This window comes from Cyrtonyx montezumae, unplaced genomic scaffold, assembly GCF_038088225.1.
Source record: "Cyrtonyx montezumae isolate F1298 unplaced genomic scaffold, pur_monq_1.0 scaffold_9, whole genome shotgun sequence".
NCBI classification, from domain to species: Eukaryota; Metazoa; Chordata; class Aves; order Galliformes; family Odontophoridae; genus Cyrtonyx; species Cyrtonyx montezumae.
Genome location: NW_027072100.1, coordinates 8,273,650 through 8,291,717, shown reverse-complemented (window position 1 = coordinate 8,291,717; position 18,068 = coordinate 8,273,650). Strand labels below are relative to the sequence as shown.

Below are 18,068 nucleotides of genomic sequence, written 5' to 3'. Positions count from 1 at the left end.
AAACGCTGGCATAGTCTCCTCTGAGCTTTGCTGCTTTTTAAAGTGTTTCATTCTGCCATGCTGTAAAATGGTGCAGCTTGAGCCCTATGGGGAGACAGTAGGAACAATTATTTCACTTTGGTCCCTGTATGTTAAGCACGTGAGTTTTCATACTGGAAAGAAGGAAAGGTAAAGAATGTGCAGCTGTGCAATAAAGAAAAGTGAATAACGTGCCAAGCAAAACTGGGAGGATAATAAGGTAAACTTGGTAGATGCGGGTCTGCATTTATTGCTTTGTTGCTGTCCACCTGTGCTGCAGCCAGGTCAGCACCAGGTTAGCAGCCCAGTGTGGCACTGGGGATGGATACTGAGGCTGGGATACTGCACGTGGGCTGTGCTACCCGGAGGCTGCAGTTTCTCGAGTGCAACTCATCCCTGGTACCCTGGGGGTGTCACATCCTCCTGCCTTCCCCCTCTATGCCCACTGGGACACTGACCACAGGTTTGTGCTGCTCACTTCTTCTGTCCCCAGTGCAGCTTTGCATGGGTCCCTCCGATGCTGCTCCCCAGGCTGGAGCTTTGGTGAGCTGAGGGTTTTAGAAAAATCCCTTTGTGGTGGCTTTCTGTGACTGCAGGCAGAACCTAGGGAGGGGAGGAAGCAGGCAGCTGGAGCAGAGGTCGGAGCTTGGCACCCCTCTATGACCAAAGCAATAAGAGAGTGGGAGAGAAATGCTTTGTTTAGGCAGGCTGAGTAATGTAATGAGTAACGAGCTCTATCTGCATGTCCTTGGTGCTTGCTTGTCCCACTGGTCCCGTCCCTTACCCACTTGCCTGCTCTGCCATCTGGGCATGGTGTGGTTGTGATGAAAATGGACTTTCCAGCAGGAAGAATGCCTCCTGGAATACCCCGAGGGACTTCTGTCCCCTACTGTGGAGAAGAGATGTTTGCTTGATTGTGGACCCAGTGTAGTAGTAGTACAACCATCAGTGGGCTCAGTCCATCCTGTGTTCTGCCTGTTGTCACTTGGCATGGTAGTACACTTTCAGGAAAGAGTTTTTATTGACTTTAAAGCCTAATATTCTAAAAAATGTCAATAATCATTAAGCTTTCTAAAATAATGGTGCCCTGAAGAGGTTTGCAGTGTTTTTGGCACAGCTTGTGGGAAGGCTCTGAACCTTTTCAAGGAGATTCCTTTGCTTTATTCAGGACTTTTTGGCAGAAGACAGCAGCTCTAGCTGCGGGAGGCTTTTCAGGCTGTAAGGATGTGATGCAGAGTGCTGCTGAGGTGTGCTGAGAGGGACTGCATGGTGCTTTGCTCCTCTCATCCTGTTCACCAATCAGCACGAGCAGTCCCACCTTAATGCAGAGTGCCTTTGACTGATCTATTGAAGATAAGACAAAAGGGAGATATTATAGGTTTGTTTTCCCCATGGAGCTTTAGTGAGGGTGCCTGTGAGCTGTCTGTTCCAGGGCAGGGGTAGTGCTGCAGGGGTGCTGCTCCCAGCAAATGAGGTTTATGGATGGTGGCTTGGTTTCAGATTAGTAGCACAACAATAAGGGAAGTTACTAGCATTAATTGAGGCAATTGCATACCTTAACATTAAAAAAACTTGCTGATTTTAATCAGTGCTTCTGCCTTCCTCTGCAACTCATCCCAAACCCTCTTTTGCTTCTTGAATTGCAGCACGGAGCTGCACCTGCCTGAGAGCACAGTGCTTACAGGAGGTCCTGTCCAGGTGTTACAACAGCTGAGGTCTGGACCTGCTCAGTACTCAGGTGGTTCCTGGTGGCAGTGCTCCTGCCATGCTGTGCTCACCCATGGGCTGTGGTTGTCTGACCCCATGTCTGCACATCCCCTGCATAGCAGAGGGAGATGGCTCAGCCCAGGGGTCTCTGCAGGTTTGGTGCTGGCTGCTGTGAAACCTCTTTGAGTCTCCTCTATGCTTGTGTATGAACGGACTGGAGCAGTTTGGTCTAACTGCAGGGTAATTACCTACAGAAGAGATGTCATGAAATAGTGCCTGCCTGCCTGTGTGAGCTGTGTTGCTTGGCCTCGGATAGCCCTGGGAGCAGCTTCTGAACATACACTTTTATCTGGAATACCACCTCCTGCTTCCCATTTTTTGCCCTATGTCCCTGCCCAGCAGCCCTGTGATCACATCACTGTGGCTTTGGGATGAGGCTGTGGCAAGGCAGGGCTGTACCCCAGTACAAATCCCTTCACTCTTCTGGGGGCGAGCAGTGCCAGCAGGGCACCAGGCAGCCTTTGTGCAGAGGGAAATAGCTTCTATTGATGTGAGGAGAATGGGATCAGGCTTTGCAGTGCTCTGGAAGCTGCCCTTTTTTCACATGTCCCTCCTTATCTCCCTCCATTTGCAGTTTGCTCTGATAGTGGAGCGTTTATGCTCTGAGCTGCCTTGCAGCCTCCTTGCATTGCTGGAGCTCATTCCCTCACGTACCTTGGTGAAATCTGTGCCCATCCTGCTCCAGGAGCCTGCTGCCTCTCCTGAGCCTGCAGCTCACAATTGCTTTTTAATTAAAATCCTCTGCTGATGTCCTCTCTTCTCCCCCTAGAGACCTGGCATGCTGAGCAGGAGCTGCTTTAAAGTACAAATAGCTATAAATGATCTGCATGAGGATTAGGTCTGGCTCTAACAAAGTAACTAATGAGTAAGTGGTGCAGCAGAGGGGCCAGGGATGCTTTTACCAGCAAACCTGGCTCAGCTGCTGACGTGTTACCCACAGGCAGCTTACCCTGCAGGCTGCCCAGCATGGGGAGGGATAACATCAGCATTACAAATGTGCAGCAGCTGATCCTAATTTTTGGTCCCCTCTTGCTAAACCGGAGTTGGCTGTCACCTGTCCATGTGAACTTTGGGTTCAAAATGGCTTTCACATCTGTGGCAAGAATTTAAAGTGTGAAAACATTTTTTTATTTATCCCCGTTTTGTAACCTTGCCTTGCTTCTCCCCCTCACCTTCCTGTGAAGTAGACATTTCCACACAACCTGTTGCACCGGTTCCCCTTAAAGGTTTGTGCTTTGGAGTGGGTCAGTTTTATCTGGTCTGTGCTCCCTCCTCCTTCCCTGTGTCCTGCCCTCTGCAGCAGAGCTCCCCACTGTGCATCAGAGCTGCCTGCATGCTTCCAGCTGCCCCATTCTTTGGCCTGGCAATTCCCCACTTGCTATTTTCATGTTTCCAGAGGAATTAATTAAAAGGCATGCTTATTGACACAATTTGCGTTGCATAATTGTCTGCAAATAACATGACTGTGGGGAAGAATGTGGGGAATTCTCCGTTTCCTTTGCAAAGTAATTCCTGCAGAGGTTGGGGCAGCTGGAGGATCACATCCCTGTGGCTCTGCCTTGCCTCAGCCCTTGCAGGGGTGTGGATGGAGCAGGCAGGAAGGAGCCTGCCTGTCTTGAGGACATGTACTGGGTGTAATATTAAAGTGGGCAGCAGCTGGGAGAGGCAGCTTGCATGCCTGGGAATAGCTGCACCTTTTAAAGGAAGACTGCCTGCAACAGTTCCTTTCCAGGCCATCTGTAGCAGCAATCTGAGCTACAGGAGAGATGCTCCACAAATCAAATAACTCTGATTTACAAGGCTGCCTTTGCAGGGCTCCTTAAGAGTGAGTCAGATTCATTTGCCCATTCAATAGGAAAAAAACTGCCCTGAGCAGCTCGGGGCTTTGTCTGATACCGCTCAGGTTGTGGAGCTGTTGTTTTGTTGTTTTTTTGGGTTTTTTTTGTTCCTGGCAATGAGTCCAGGGGTCTGACAGCCACCACACCGCCAGAGCAAGACAAAAAGCTCCATGAGTGCAATGGCAGTCAGGTCCTTGGCCAGCTGACAGCAGGGGATGTCCCCTTCTGGCTTTGCATTGCAGCATTGCCAGTGTGAGGGTCTTGGCTGCCACACTGTTAAGCTTGAAAATGGAGCTGAAAGGACTATGCTTGTGAAATGAGTAGACTGACAAGCAGCAGATTGCACGGAGCTGGGCAGAAGAACTGGCAGCCTGGTCCACAGCAGTGACTGAATGGTGCAGGTCGGGATCTCTGGGTGTTGGCAGGGCTGTGAGTGGCAGTTCAGCACAGCAGCCCCTGTGGTGCTGGAGCTCAGGCTGCCAATGCACAGTGCATGTGTGAAATACAGAAGGGGTACTTATTCAGAGCACTCAAACTTCACACTGGGTTATTGCGGGTTTTCAGAGCATCCTTATGTTCATTTTTCAGTCTTTGCTCTAAATTGGTGCATTGCTTTATATATTGATTTACACTGTATTCTGAACTGTTCTGGTACCTGTCTGCTTTGTGTCATGCTCTCCTGACCATAGTTAAAGGTTTCGGGTTTGTTTTTTCCCTCTGCTTTCCCACAGGGCCAGTACTGTGATATCTGCTCCTCAGCAAACAGCAACAAGGCACACCCCATAACAAACGCCATCGATGGGACAGAGCGCTGGTGGCAGAGCCCCCCACTCTCCCGGGGGCTGGAGTTCAACCAGGTCAACGTCACTCTGGACCTTGGACAGGTAACCCAAGTCTTTCTCTGTCATAGGCTGTGCTATGCTGGTGAGGATCTGTCCTTCCATTCTTCTCAGGTTCATCAGTGGCCTTTACTGGAAGGGTGAGATGAAACCTTATCTAACCCAGGGCAGCAGGCTCTGTTAGAACTGTGAAGTTATTTGGAAACAGAAAGTCCACGCTGAAGATATTTCCCTAAAAGACAAAGAATGGCAGTGGGTGCTTGGTCTCTGAGTCGGAGGGAATTAATGTTGTGATGTCCCGATGGCTGCCAGCCCATGCCCCTTCTCTGCTGCTCCCATTCAGCCACAGAAACATTTCTCTGGAAGCAGGTTATTCTCTCAGACCTTCCTTAGGAAAGATGTCCCTGTCTGAAGCTGCAGTCACAGATGAGGGATGTGAAGGGCTGAGGGATGGGGGGCTGCTTGCTGCTTTGTGACATTACTCCAGAGGCAGTGTAGGTACATAGACACCCCTTCCACTTCCCAGACACCTTCCTGAGGGCTGTCCTGTTTGAGGGGCAGTCTGGAGGGAGACAGCAATATGGAAGAGGGGAGGAAGAGGCAGTGTCACATACAGATCTGTGCTTTGAATAACAACCGTAGTTCAAATCTGATTTTAGGGTGATCTTGTTTGGAGCCAGAAGTTGAACTCAGTGATCCTTGTGTCCTTTCCAACTCAGGACATTCTGTGACTGTATTAAATGGACCCAGCAGTTGTGCTGCTGGGGATGGTTCAGCTGTGGGATGGGTAACGTGACTGCTCAGGGACTGAGTGCCCCTTAATATAGGAACTTGCACTGATTGCAGTAATTTCAAGTCTTGTCAGGCACTGAAGCTTTGCACTGACCTTGGAGGCAGCTCTCACCCACTTGAATGGACTGAAAGCTTGTTTGTCATCATTCTCTGCCGGAGGTCTGACTCTAGATTTGCAGCTGTCTGGAGCTTTGCTATACACAGCAGCACCAAATGTCCCCTGGTGCCTGGGGCACTGTGTGTCACACAAGAGCTGGGTGGGCACAGCTTTCCCTGGCTGCACACAGTGTGCCAGTCCTGTTAGCTGGCAGGGTGTGCTTACGGTCCCTGCATGCTGTACCCTGAGATGGGGTTGCCCCATTGCTCCTGTGAGGTTGGTAACACAGCTTGCGTTTGGTGGGGAGTTCCTCTGGGGTTCCAGCTTGCTCAGTGACCCTCCTGCCTTTGCAGAATGAGCAATTGTTGCAGCAGGAGCACAAACCTAAAGGATCAGCCTGTGTTCAGTGGCTTTCTCTTAATGTATGCCCATTTTGCACATAATTACTGTAGTAACCTGTTCCTATTCCCAAGGAGGGTCAGTCCTTTGCTTTTCCCTCCTTTGTTTTGGTGGGTCAGGCACCAGAAGCACAATGAAATACTACTAAATCACTGATTTCCTCTCCTTGAAGTTGAGACTGATGAAAAAGAGAGGAAAAGAGGAATTCTTGGGACCCAGCAAGGTCTGCAAGGTGAGTCCTGGAGCAGACTGCCTGGCAGCCAGGTTTGCAAATTCCTCGGATACCTGTGAAGCAGTGCAGGTAACACCCTCACAGGCATGTCTGAGTGCAGGGCTTTTTTTTTGTCTGGCAAACAAGTCCTCTCCTTGCTCCACGTTACCATCTGGAGAGCTCTTGGACCAGTTAAGATTTAATTTAAGAAACTGACGGCTATGGAAACTTCCTCATCCCTTTGGGGAATTGTGAGTGCCTGTGGCATAGAGCTTCAATGGAGCACGGTGGGAGGGGATGGTGTCAGCCCCCAACCTTCTGTGTCCCTGCTCTTTGTCCCTCTTGTGCCATAGCTGCTTAATTACCGTCCAGAATCAAGTTTCTGCAGCATTTGGCAAGGCTGTGGCAAGCGGGAGAGGGGCCCTGTTGGGCTTTGCTTTTGCTGGCTGGGAGTTCACTGTCCTCACAGGGATGTTAAAATAAGATCAGAGCTCCTGCTGCAGCGAGAGAAGGCTGTGCCTGGTTATCTGCAGAGGGGTTGGGGTCTGAATTGCTCCTGCTGGTGCTGTGTCTGCCTGCTGTGGTGAGGAGGGAGGGGTGTTTTTTTTTTTCCTTTGTAGGTTGAAAAGCTGAAAAAGAAGTTACTGAGGGTTCCCACATCAGGCCTGGTCCTGGGAACCAGAAATAACACGAACTGCTCCAAGGAGCAAAGTGAAATGGGTTTTAGGAGCTACTGGGGAAGAAGCATTAATAGGGAATACTTTTTTTTTTCTTGCATTTAATCATGACCTCGTGCTTAATGCTTTAATATGGTTAGGATGAAGGGTCGAGTGACTGCATGGGTTTGTCTGCTGCCAAACTCAGCACTGCAGCACCACAGTGGGGCACAGTTCTGGTTTTACAGGCTGGAACAATTGGAGGATGCCATGCTCAGGGAGAACACCATTGTACATTGTGGTACTGCTGTGCTCACAGAGGGACCATGACTCACGGCCACTGTGGAGATAGTCCCCTGTGATCCTGCAGTGGGTGGAGGGGAGGAAAGGGTGTGATGGAAACTTCTTTTTCCCCAAGTAGGTCGCTTGAGTCAGAGCTGACAGAAATCGGGAGGCTCGCAGAGCCATGAATGGCTGGCGTCCTGCCAGGGCTGACATCTTCCTTGCGTGAAGGTGAACCCAGGCCAGCCCTTCCCTGAGATGTTTATGGATAGCTGGTGCTTTATGGTAAACTCTGGGGAGAGGAATGCTTGTGGTCGTGTGAGAGCAGGAGCTTCGTGCCAGTGCTTGCTGGAGGTTAATTACTGCTGTGAGACGGTGATGGCAGCGCATCCCCCATCCCCAGAGCCCGCTGACACTGGAGAACAGCAGAGCCTCACACTGAAGCTTTGCAGGGAGTTTTGATTTACACGCCTCGAGCTATTTAACGCTTGTTTTAGTCAGGAACAAGATTTATGTCTGAAATCCTCTGTGTAAGGGGTAAGCTTCTGGCAGGGCCCTGCTTGCCAGCAAGGAATGCCTGAAATCAAGGAAGGCCTGGTGTCTGGTTAATGAATGTTAAGTCCTGGACTGGGTGAAAAATGCTACTTGGCCTGATACTGAAGGAGCACTGCTGAATGAGAGCACAGCACCTGGCACGTCACAGCACTCTGAAATCACCTCTTCAGTTTCGGTTTTGCCACTGCTGTTCTGTTTAAGCAAATAAGGAAGGGAAGCTGCTCCAGGCTGCCTCTGGGACAGCAGCTGGAGGAAAGCCCTGCAGGCCAAAGGACTGAGCTGTCCTACCGGTCCCCAGCAAAAGTCTTCAGCACGGAGATGAATCTCATGTTTATTACCTGGCTGAGTTAATTCAGGGCTTCTTGATGAGGAAACTTGTTAAATCTCAGGAGTGAGCTCATGGTTATTCTAGTATGGAGCCTTTCCTAAGCCTGGGGTGGGATGGTGACCCTCAGAGGAGGATTTTCAGCTTAAAAACTGCATAAACCTCTGTTCTCTTACCTTCTTCCTTTTGCACCTTTGTTTCAGTTGCTGCGAGGTTTCTTATTGCCACTGGCTGATACCACTGATGCCTGTTTCCCTCCAGGGCATCCTGTCCCTTGCTATGCTCAGAGGGGAACTTAACATGAATCTCCCCCCTTCCTTCCCCTTGGTGGGGATATATTCTGCATTCCTGTTGTCTGCACGAACCTCTAGCAAATGCACAGCTTCCTTTTGTCCCAGGCCATGTGCTGCCATGCCTGCCTGGCACGTGCATATCAGAAAGTATTGTGAAAATGGGGTGATATCTGAGGATTTTTGTACATTTTTCTTTAAAAACAGCCAACAACAATTGACTGTAAGGGCTCCCAGTTCTTCATTGTGTTGGGGTACTGCTGTGGGAAAGGGGTAGGAGGGCTTAGTGATGTTTATAGGGAAGTTTAGCACCTTAAATAAGGGTCTGGGGCATTACATCTCAAACAAAGGTCTTTTTTTTCTTTTTTTCTTCATCTCTTGGAGCAAAAGCAGTATTAAAAATAAAGCATATTAAGCAGGTTGAGCAGAAATCCTTCTTGCTTTCAACAGCTGAAGCAAGTATCTTCTCCTGTTGCCTGATCTCCTCCACAAGGAGATTGAGATCTGTCTGCTTATGGGCTTCAAAACTGCAGCTCCTGCCTGGGCTGGCTCCTGGCCTCCCTTTACTTAGCAGCCTGCTGAGCGCTGCTGTGTTTCCACATGAGCACCAAGTGGAAGCGGGGCACGTGTTTGTGATGCTTCCCTGGGGAAAGCTGGGAAGGTGCGAGTGTGAGAGAGCACGCAGCGCCGGGGCTGGCACTGAGCCCACCCGCATCGTTCTTCTTCTGTTGTATTTCCCCCTTTATTGTTTGAAATAACTTCACTTCTGAAGACTTTTTTCAGAGTTCCAGTTCCCTGACCCAGACCCAGCAGCTTTTTATTTTTATTTTTTGCCTTTTCTTGGCCCTTCCCAACCTTCCTGTGCTTTCTGCCAGCTCCCACAGGATTCCTGGCTCCAGCAGCTGTGTGAGCGTTGCTCAGGTGAGTGGGGAGTGCTCTTCTGTAACCAGGTGGGGGTCTGTCTGCTCCAGCAGCAAGAGCAAGCCCATCCTCTCCCCATCCAACACCCGTGCCAAGTTCCCGTTTCCAGGATCCAGAGCAGCCAAGGCTGAGATCAGTTTTTTTTCATCTTTGTTACTGCTGTAGCTGTAGGGGAGCAGATGTGCAGAATATCACTGAGGTAAATCATGGGTGGCATGAGCTGGAATTCTGTGTTACGTTTACTTCTGTCGTGAAGCAGTACTGCTAAAAATCACTTCTTCAAATCTGAGTGGTTGGTATTTCACTTGGACTATTTGGCTTTCCCAAAAACTGCTGTGTCTGGCATGTGTGCTGGGCTGCTGGTGGGGCAGGAGGCTCAGAGCACATCACTCAGCAACACTGCACCTTTTGTGCTCTCCAAGGAGGCTATTTCTGCCTGTCCTTTACATCTTGCTCGAATGGCCCTTGTCTTTCTACTGCTTTATCTTCCCGCGGCTCTGCCCAGACCTGAACCAGCTATGGGGAGCTCAGGTGTTAAAATCAAGCTTCAGCCTACTCCCTTAGAACAGCTCCAGGTAACAACTGATGAAAAGATAATTACTGTTTCTGAAGAAAAGAAACTCATGCGAGACTTCCAGTGTAATTTCTCCCTAGGTATTGTTGCTTATTTTTAATTTCTTTGTGATGAGAAAGGAGGTGGTTCGTGTTCCTCTCTTGGCTGGGCTGGCTGCTCCTGCCCCACTCCCTGGGATTCCTTAGAGATTAGGAGAAAGCCTCCAGGCGAGCTGGGGAGAGGTCAGGCAAGCTGTGAGCTGGCATATGCGAGGCTTTGCTTTGTAATGAATAGCTGGAAGGCAAGTCTTGTAATTTCTTGCTGTTCTTCTGGAAAGTGCCTGCTTGGCTGGGCTGGTAAACAAGTGTGTGCCTTGGGTCGGGTGTGAGTGTGCTCTGAGCTTGGCTTTGTCTGGCCTGTATGTGATTGCACCCAGCAAGTTAAAACAGACTGGGGCCATCTAGGTCATCCTCTGATTACTGGAGAGCTGTGTTTTTCTGCTTCAGACGGATGTGGTTTGTGAAGGTCAGGGTACCCAGTGGAAGCAGAGCTTCACTGTTTTTGATGTGGAGTGCAATGATGTCCCAGCAGTTGCTGCTTCCTAGGAAAGCTTTCTGGGACCCCACTGAGCTGGCATGGAAGTCACTACTAAGTGTGCATCTGCCTAACCAGCTTCTCTGCTTTTCCAAACCTATTTTGTTTACCCCCACCCTACACCTTTCTTTCCATTGCTCCACCACACCTGGCTCAGCTTTGCTTTCATCTCTGCCTCATCCTTTTATTACAGTCATAAACACAGGCCTCCAGGCTGTGCCCAACCTTGATCCTTTGTTTCCTGTTCTCTGGATTCGGTTCTCCTCAAATTCCAGACCTCCCCTCCCCTGTGTGGTGCCAAGCATTGCAATAAATAGTGCATTGTTGATAGAAGACAAAAGGGAGACCAGCAGGAAGGCACAAGGTGAGAGGCAGTGCCTGGTTGATGGAAGAGGAGAGCCTTCCTGAAGGCTTCTGGTGGCCTGGGGACAGTCAGGGAGATGCAGTCTAATCACAGAGAGCTGGTAATTGAGTATGTGCTTCTAGAGGCATGCTGAGGGGATGGGTAGAAAGAAGAGGTAGGGATATGTGTGATATGGGGATGTCCAGGGAGAAGCACAGGGCCTGGCACATGGGTGACTGCACAAGGAGAGGATGGTTCAGTAGCTTGGAGCTCCCTTGGATGAGATCACCAGAGACTATACTCAAGGGCAGGAGGAATGATTTTGTTTTGGGCTCCATAGAAGGGTTTGCCAAGTGTGACCATAAAAAGGCTTTTGTTAATATGAGGTCACTGCTAATAGAAGGTGGGCCTGCATGATGCCAGCTCCTGTTGTGCAGCACAGGAAGCTAGGAAGCTTCTTCAGAGTGCTCTGGTCTTGCTTCATGAAGCCTGAAAGGCAGTCATCCATGGACAGGGAAAGCAGGGAGGGGCTGTTGGTGTCACTTAGGGACTCTGTGTCCCCTTCTCTTCTTGGAGACCTCAGATCTTAGGATGGCAATTTGATTGTCCTGTCCTTCCTTCCTTTGAATAGCAAGGAGTGGAGGAGGTGTTTGGCTGGGAGGAAAACGTCCACGGAAGAGTTGAGTAGCTCCTGGATGTGGCAGGAAGCTTTGTGCCTCTTGTCCCAGCCATGTCTACCTGGAGCAGCTGTGGCTGTGCCAGCAGGGTTAAACTAGCCCGGCTCTGGTTGCAGAGAAGCATTTGTCTGTGTTGAATGGTATGCAGGGCTCCCCAGAGTTCGAATAGTTTGTCAGAATAAGGTGTATTTATCCTGGAAGAGTTGCATATGTTGATGGCTTTTACACTGTGCCTGTATATGCTGAGAACGTGATCTCTGATGGAGCAGATCTACTGGCAGAGCTTTTATGTAGAGCTTGGCTCTCCCTGGTATCCTCTGCATGAGGGTAAATTTTGCATCTTCTGCTTGGCATTCTGAGTCTTTAGCAATTGTTTGCCTTTAAGCTGCTTTCTCTTGTTTCTTTCTTTTCCTGTGTCGATGAAGAGTGCTGCTGAGCTCTCACACACACAAGCACTCAGCTGAGCTCTATTTATGGGTTCCTATGAGTTCTCATCATTGTGGATTGGAACGTGCCCTGTGACCAAAAAACAGTTAGCATGATGCTGCAGGCATCTCTTGGATCCAATTAAACACATGTGATGCCAAGCCCTGTTAGGAAGGAGGAAAGAATGGCTTTCTGGTATTTGAACATAGTTGTACATCTGTGTTTATGGTTTGCAACTGCAAACAAACCTGTACCACTGTCTTCATTGTGGCTTTGCTGTTGTCCTGACTGTTTGCTAAAGCTGCTGCTTAATCCTTTCTCAGTCTTTTGTGAAGTCTACATCCACCCAGACACAGTGGACATAAAGATTGTGGCTGGACTCCAGGACATTTTTTTTATTCTTTATTTTACAGTAATCACTTTCTGTCTTGACATTAGCTTGCTTCAAGTTTCTGTAAATGACACTGCAGATAAAAACAGGTTTTTGGGGCTTGCGTGAGCACAAAGCCCACGCCCTCATGGGCTTTGTATGTCCAAACAGCAGCAAGAACCACTGTGCAAATGCTGTAGCTGCAGATCTCTGCTGGTGTTAGTGGCATTGGGAATGTTAATCCTGCTGTGGCCCTGGTATGTGCTGCTGTTGGGTCAGCTAACCTGGCTATGAATGGCAGTGTCATGGTGAGGAAACTTGCTGACGAATGCTAACATAGTGCATGGCTCTAATGCAGATTTTTAGAAGAATAAGCTTGCTTGCACGTGTTAGGTTTGACATTGTTGAAATCTGCTAACAACTAAAGCTTTAAACACAGCACTGCTGGGGCTTGCAGGAACCATGCAGGAGAATTACAAAAAAAAAAAAAACCACAAGAAAAACAAAACAGCCACCGATACTGCTGAAATGTCTGGAAGCTTGATTTAGTCCAGGGCTGGTGCATGGAGCTAATCCATGGTGCAAGGTGTCAGTTTCTCTGAGGCTTCATTATCAAATCCATGTGGCCCAACCTGGGAGCCAGAGCTCTGGGGTGAAACCCCTGCCAGGATCCTCTTCTGGAGGGAGAATGAAAGAACTGCTGGGACAGTGTGGTTTGTACTGGCAAGGCAAGGTCCTTGCTGTGTGTGTGCTCAGAGAGACCCTCTGGAGCCAGGTCTTCTGTCTTTTCAGGACCCAGAGCTGCTGTGCTGTCACTGAAAGGGGCTTCCCAAAGCCACTGCCAGGCCCTAGGAATGGGCAGAAAGAAAATTGCATTGGTGTCCTCCTTGAGCTGGGGTCAATAAGAGACAGAAGTCAGGTGTCAGAGCTGGAGTATCTGTATCCTCCTTGAAATCCAGGAGAGGGAAGATTTAGGTATATTGCTCTTTGGTGCTGGTGAGCTCAGATCTCTTCTGAAGTCTGTGCAAGCCTTCAGCATTTGGCCATTTAAAATGAAATCCTTGCAGCTGCTTCAGTGGTGTGCTGAGTTCCTCTCACTTGGTGCCAATTTTTAGCTTATCCATCATTTTCCCTTTCCTTCCCCTCCTTACCCTCCCCAAGTGCACAGGTTTCTGACAGGATATCCATTCAAGAGAGTGGGGGAAATATTTGCTTATAGCGTGGCCAGTTGCCAAGGCTGCTTTGTTCTCCCAGTTTCTGAAAGGACAGCCCAAGGAAACGTGCAGAGCTGGAGCTGGCATGTCACTTGGAGTCGATTTCCTGCAGCTCTGGAAGCAAAATGTGTGACACTGGAATTTCAGTATTTATTTATTTATATCCCATAAGTGCAAGGAAAGAGAAAACTTGGGTGGGCTGCGGACGGGCTGGGTCTGAAATCCTCTTTGATGTGAAATTGCTGTGTCATAGCCATACAAGTTGTGCCTTGCCAAGGTTAAATTGGACTTTTTTTTCTTATTGCTGAGCTTGTGGCAGACCTGAGCTTTCAGCTATGTGGTTAGGAAGCTGGTTGCTCCTGAACCATTCACCATAGTACAGCTGGGGACTCTTCGTGGTGACATCCAAGCCCTGCTGTGAGTGCAGAAAGCCTTCTTGTAACAAAATCAGACTTGTGATGGTGATGCCAAGGAAAGCAGTGAACTGCAGGGTCTGAGTTTTGACTCCTTGGTGGGGTCTAAGTGTGATGTCCAGGGCTCTGGGTGTGCAGCAATGGGCTGCACAGGGAGAGTGAGAGCTCTCACAGGATGAAGCAGGTGCCTGGCTATTGGGGCAGGAATAGAATGTCTGCTCATGAGCAAGTCCCAGAGGCAAGTATTGTTTTGTCTGGCTTCTCCATTCTCGCTGTACTCGTAAGAACATTCCAGAAGCATGTAAGATCATTAAGACTGTCTTGAGCAATGAATCTGCATTGGTATTACTTACTGTAACTTAAACAGTGTGTAGAAGATACAGTCAGGAACATGTTTGCTCTGGGTGGTGGGAATGTCCTCTTGAAAATGTGCTGCGCTTTGGTAAGTGTTAATAGAGGGTTTTTCCACCCCAGCCCCCCCTTCCAGGTTTCTGAAGGCCAAAGTCTTGAAACAACTTAGAATGGCTGCTAAAGCTGTGCTGATAAGATAGGCAGCATGTGCTTGACAGCCTAACCTAGGAACTGAAACATTTAAACTGTTTGCTTTGTTCTTAACAGTGTGAAAAATGAGCTTGTCTCATTGAAGAACTTGGGGAATCATGTACTCAGGGTAAGGACTGCACCAAAGTGTTGTCCCTGGGGCTGGCTGCTACCATGCTTGCTTTGGGTGTATTGGGCAGGACGCTGGAGCTGGTTTGGGCTCTGTGACCCCAGTTGTCATGGGTCCATTTACAGCAGGCTCTGTCCAGCCCCTTGGAGCATGGCACAGACATTTCTGCACATCACGAGCATCTGCACAGTGCCTTTCTATGGGATGTGCTGGCTGGATGCATCCTATCAGTCTGGGGTACTATGAGAATAGCAGTGCCATTGCTTAAAGATTTGTTTTTAACCTGCCAGGTGAAGAGTGCATTTGTGTGATGCTCCCACCCTGGACATGTGCTGCTCACATGCCCTCCTTTCACTGGTGGTCTTTCTTTCAGCAATGTGTGCTTACACACCCAAGCTTTTTATCTCTGCTAAATCATAGCTTTCTTAAGCCCTTGTGGTTTCTGTAGCACTCCCTTATCTCTGTTCCTTTCCAGGGCTGGGCAGTGGGAGCGAAGAAGCAGGAGGGGCTGAGCAAGCTGTAAATGTGTGTTTGCTCTGCAGTGATGCTACACGGCCTGCCACAAAAGGCAAGGCTGAGAGAAGTGAAGCACCTGTAGGGCTCTTGGATTTTTCTGGCTTGTGGGCAGCTGAAATTCTGCAAGGCCATTCTTCGCTTTAGGGTTTGAGGAAGCAGGACACCACAGCATGAAGCTGACGTGAATGGCGTTGAAAGCTGTCTTGAAGGCTGCTGTCAACTTTATCTCCACTGCTATGTCCTTCTGGCCAACCATCGGAATAAGGATGCTGTGAAGCTTGGGAAAGGTGCTTTTGGTACTCCCAGGCAGGCTGGGATTTGTAAGCATCTGCACTTGTGGGCCTGTTGCTGGGATGGGGCTCTGCTGGCCATGCAGTTGGTGGCTCCAGCCAAGCACTGCCTGTAAGGTGGGTGCACCTGCTCTTGTGAAGTCACTGTTTCAGATGAGAAGTGTTGGGGCTGTTACTGTTGTTTTCTTTCTCTTTCCTGCAGTAGGCATTCAGTAGGAGCTTTACAGTGTGGTCACCTGGCAGCTCCCCATTCTGGATCTGCTCTGTGCTTATGGGTGTGGTTGTGTTGTGTGCATATGGTGTTGCCCTCTGGTGGTTGAATTTGCGGGGGGGTGGGGGGGGGAACATTGGGTTTTATTGCTGATCCTTGCAAGATTTCCTGACTGTTGGAGTGAGGGGGAACAGAGGCTGAGCTCTGCTTCCCAAGAGAGCACACTTGCTGAAGGGAAACATCACCATCCACAGTGACAGGCAGCAGCTCCTCAGCTTGCTGCACCTTTGCCTTATTGCACAGCTAGAATGGGGCATGGTGCATCTTTGCACGCTGTTTTGGAGGAAGCCTGTGCAACGTGGTTGTGTTTGGATGCAATATGACACCTGCTGTGATGCAGGCAGCAGCGGGGACGTGCATGTCCTCTGAATAACATGCAGATAGTTGTCTAGCAGTGCTGGTTTTGCTCAGTTTATAAGGCATCTGACCTTTCTTTGGCTGAGCCTTTCAACAAGCCAATTTACAGCCTTGGAAGAGACCACCCAGTGTCTGCTTTCATGGGCAGCTGAGGGGGAAGGGAGCGAGCTCTTCAAAGAGTGGAGGAGGTGAGGTCACTACCATGGCTTGTATATTGATTTCATGAACCGTCAGGCTTGGAGTCAGATGCCAGCCTGCTTTGCTCTGATCTTAGCAGAATGTCATCCCATCCCTCAGCAGCAGAGGTTTGCAGCGATCATGTTTCTGAGGGCAGATCTGATTTCTGGAGGTTGCTGTGCAGTGCTCCCTGGGGGCAGTGTGGGGGCTGCACCTGGTGGCCAAACCATTGGGTACCACTGCACAGCTTTGGAGGTGGGTGCCAAACAGCACAGATATCTTGTAGCTCGTACCCTGCTTGTGTGGATGGTCTGCCTGCCTCCCTTGGAAGATGATGACTCTTTGAAAGCAGGAGATCAAGACTTGTGTCTGGGATAAGTTGAAAGATGCTGTTTACAAGTGTTTATCCTGGAAAATATTTACAAATCTCCCCCTGGGAACAGAACTGTGCAGCACAACCCTTTGGCCTGTCAATACAGCTATGTCATGCCTGTGAGCCAAACCCTCTTGGGGCAGTGTGCATCCTGCTGTGTGCTGCCACACGTCCCCATAGCCACTTATTGTCCCCACAGTGCTTATATCGCTGTTACACACAGTGAATGCTAAATCACATTCCCTGCCTCTAGGAGAGCTGCAAACGTTCAGCAAAGAATGGATGTTAAATGGCTGCTGTCTGCAGCTGCTGTAGAAATGTTTTGGGATATTCACACCAGGTCATTAAAAGCTTCTTGTTAATCTCATAGAAGCATGACATGTTACAACAGTGCTACTGCTGCTTCGAAAATAACAGCCTGACTCTTTTGCTCCGGCTGTGTGGTTCAGAGCTGTAGTATGGATGTGGTTGGTGTCGGCAGCAGTGCTGGGTATTCCCATCCACACCTGCTTCTGGGTGCTGCCCATTCCCATGGGCAGAACTGGGGTGGGGTATGTGGCCAGCTATTGGAGATGCTGAGTGTGTAACCTGTGTTTATGCTGTACCCACATGTGCTGCTTGAATTGCCATTTTTCTTTTGTTGAGAGTATGGTAAATCCCCTACTCCAGTGATGGTATTCTCTGGGCATAGAGTAGGGTTGGAGGCTTGGATTTCCATGCTGGTAGGATAGATCTGCTTCCGTTTACAGCACCACAAGGAAGTAAGAAATGTGAGATTGCTGCTGGGATGCTGCCTGTGATACTGACTTTGGGGTTTCTTTTTCCCACATCCTAACGTCTGCATCTCACGTCAGCAGTGATACCATCCCATGTGGCTTGGCATCCCCAGGGCTGGGACAGGACGTGGGCACATTGATAGCATAGCTGCCTGGGGTTGTGTTACTGAAAGGAGAACAGGTGCACTGCTGGGCTTATGGATGGCAGATGGTGAACAGAAACTGCCTGAATCCAAAACTGGGTCAGAAGCAGGCCCCCAAACACACTGCTGCTCTGAGTATCAGGGCTGGGGGAGCTTGGGCTGTGCTTCTTCCTCTGGTGCTGAATGTTGTCTGGGCAGAAGCAGTAACAGGAATAACATTGCTTCTCGTCAGCCTCCTTCTATGCCAGCCTCCTTCTATGCTGATACATTTTTGATCAGGATAGCTGGAGATGCATTGAAAGCATCAGTCCTCAGCTAAGCGAAGCTGTTGTGTTTATACTGGGCTTGTCAGCAGCTAGACCTGCTGTGTGCAGCAAAGATGCCAGCAGGGCAGAGGAAAGCAAAGCTCTGCGTTGAGCAAAGCATCTGCAGGTGGCTGAGCTGCAGGAGTGGAGTGACTGCACGTGTCCACAGCATGCTTCATCTTAATGTGTTGCTTATTTGATGTTCTGTTTGTTCTGGCACAGCCTGGTTGCCTGCTGAGATAGATTACTGGATGCTGGAAAACAGCATGAGTGAATTGGTTGTGGGTTTTTTTTTTTTTTGAACCATTTGCTGTTCTCTGAGTGGCTGGTAAGTTGCAGGAGGGGATCCTATAAGGGAAGGGAGGCTTTTCACCCATCCCCTGGCAGGGGAGATGGGACAGTTCATTTTGGAAGCCCCTCTGGGGTCCTGGGTAGAGAAGAGGCTTGACAATAGCTTTAAACTTGAGCTGCCTTACAGCTACAGGAGATGGGGAGCAATAGGATGCAGCATAGGGGAAGGCTCTGAGCTGGCTGTGCTCTACCTCTTTTTAGGGCTGGGCCCTTCGGGGGTGCCTGGTGTGCTGGGGGCTGCTGAAAGCACAGCATATGG

At 49.5% G+C, this 18,068-nt stretch overlaps 1 protein-coding gene across 1 annotated transcript in view; it reads left to right on the top strand.

Moving 5' to 3' along the window:
* The window catches only part of LAMA5 (laminin subunit alpha 5), a 75,595-nt gene that overhangs the window by 953 nt on the left and 56,574 nt on the right, over positions 1-18,068 (top strand). The window contains exon 2 of the mRNA XM_065754394.1: positions 4,355-4,507. Coding sequence (XP_065610466.1) covers positions 4,355-4,507 — 153 coding nt within the window. The remainder of the gene's footprint in view (positions 1-4,354; positions 4,508-18,068) is intronic.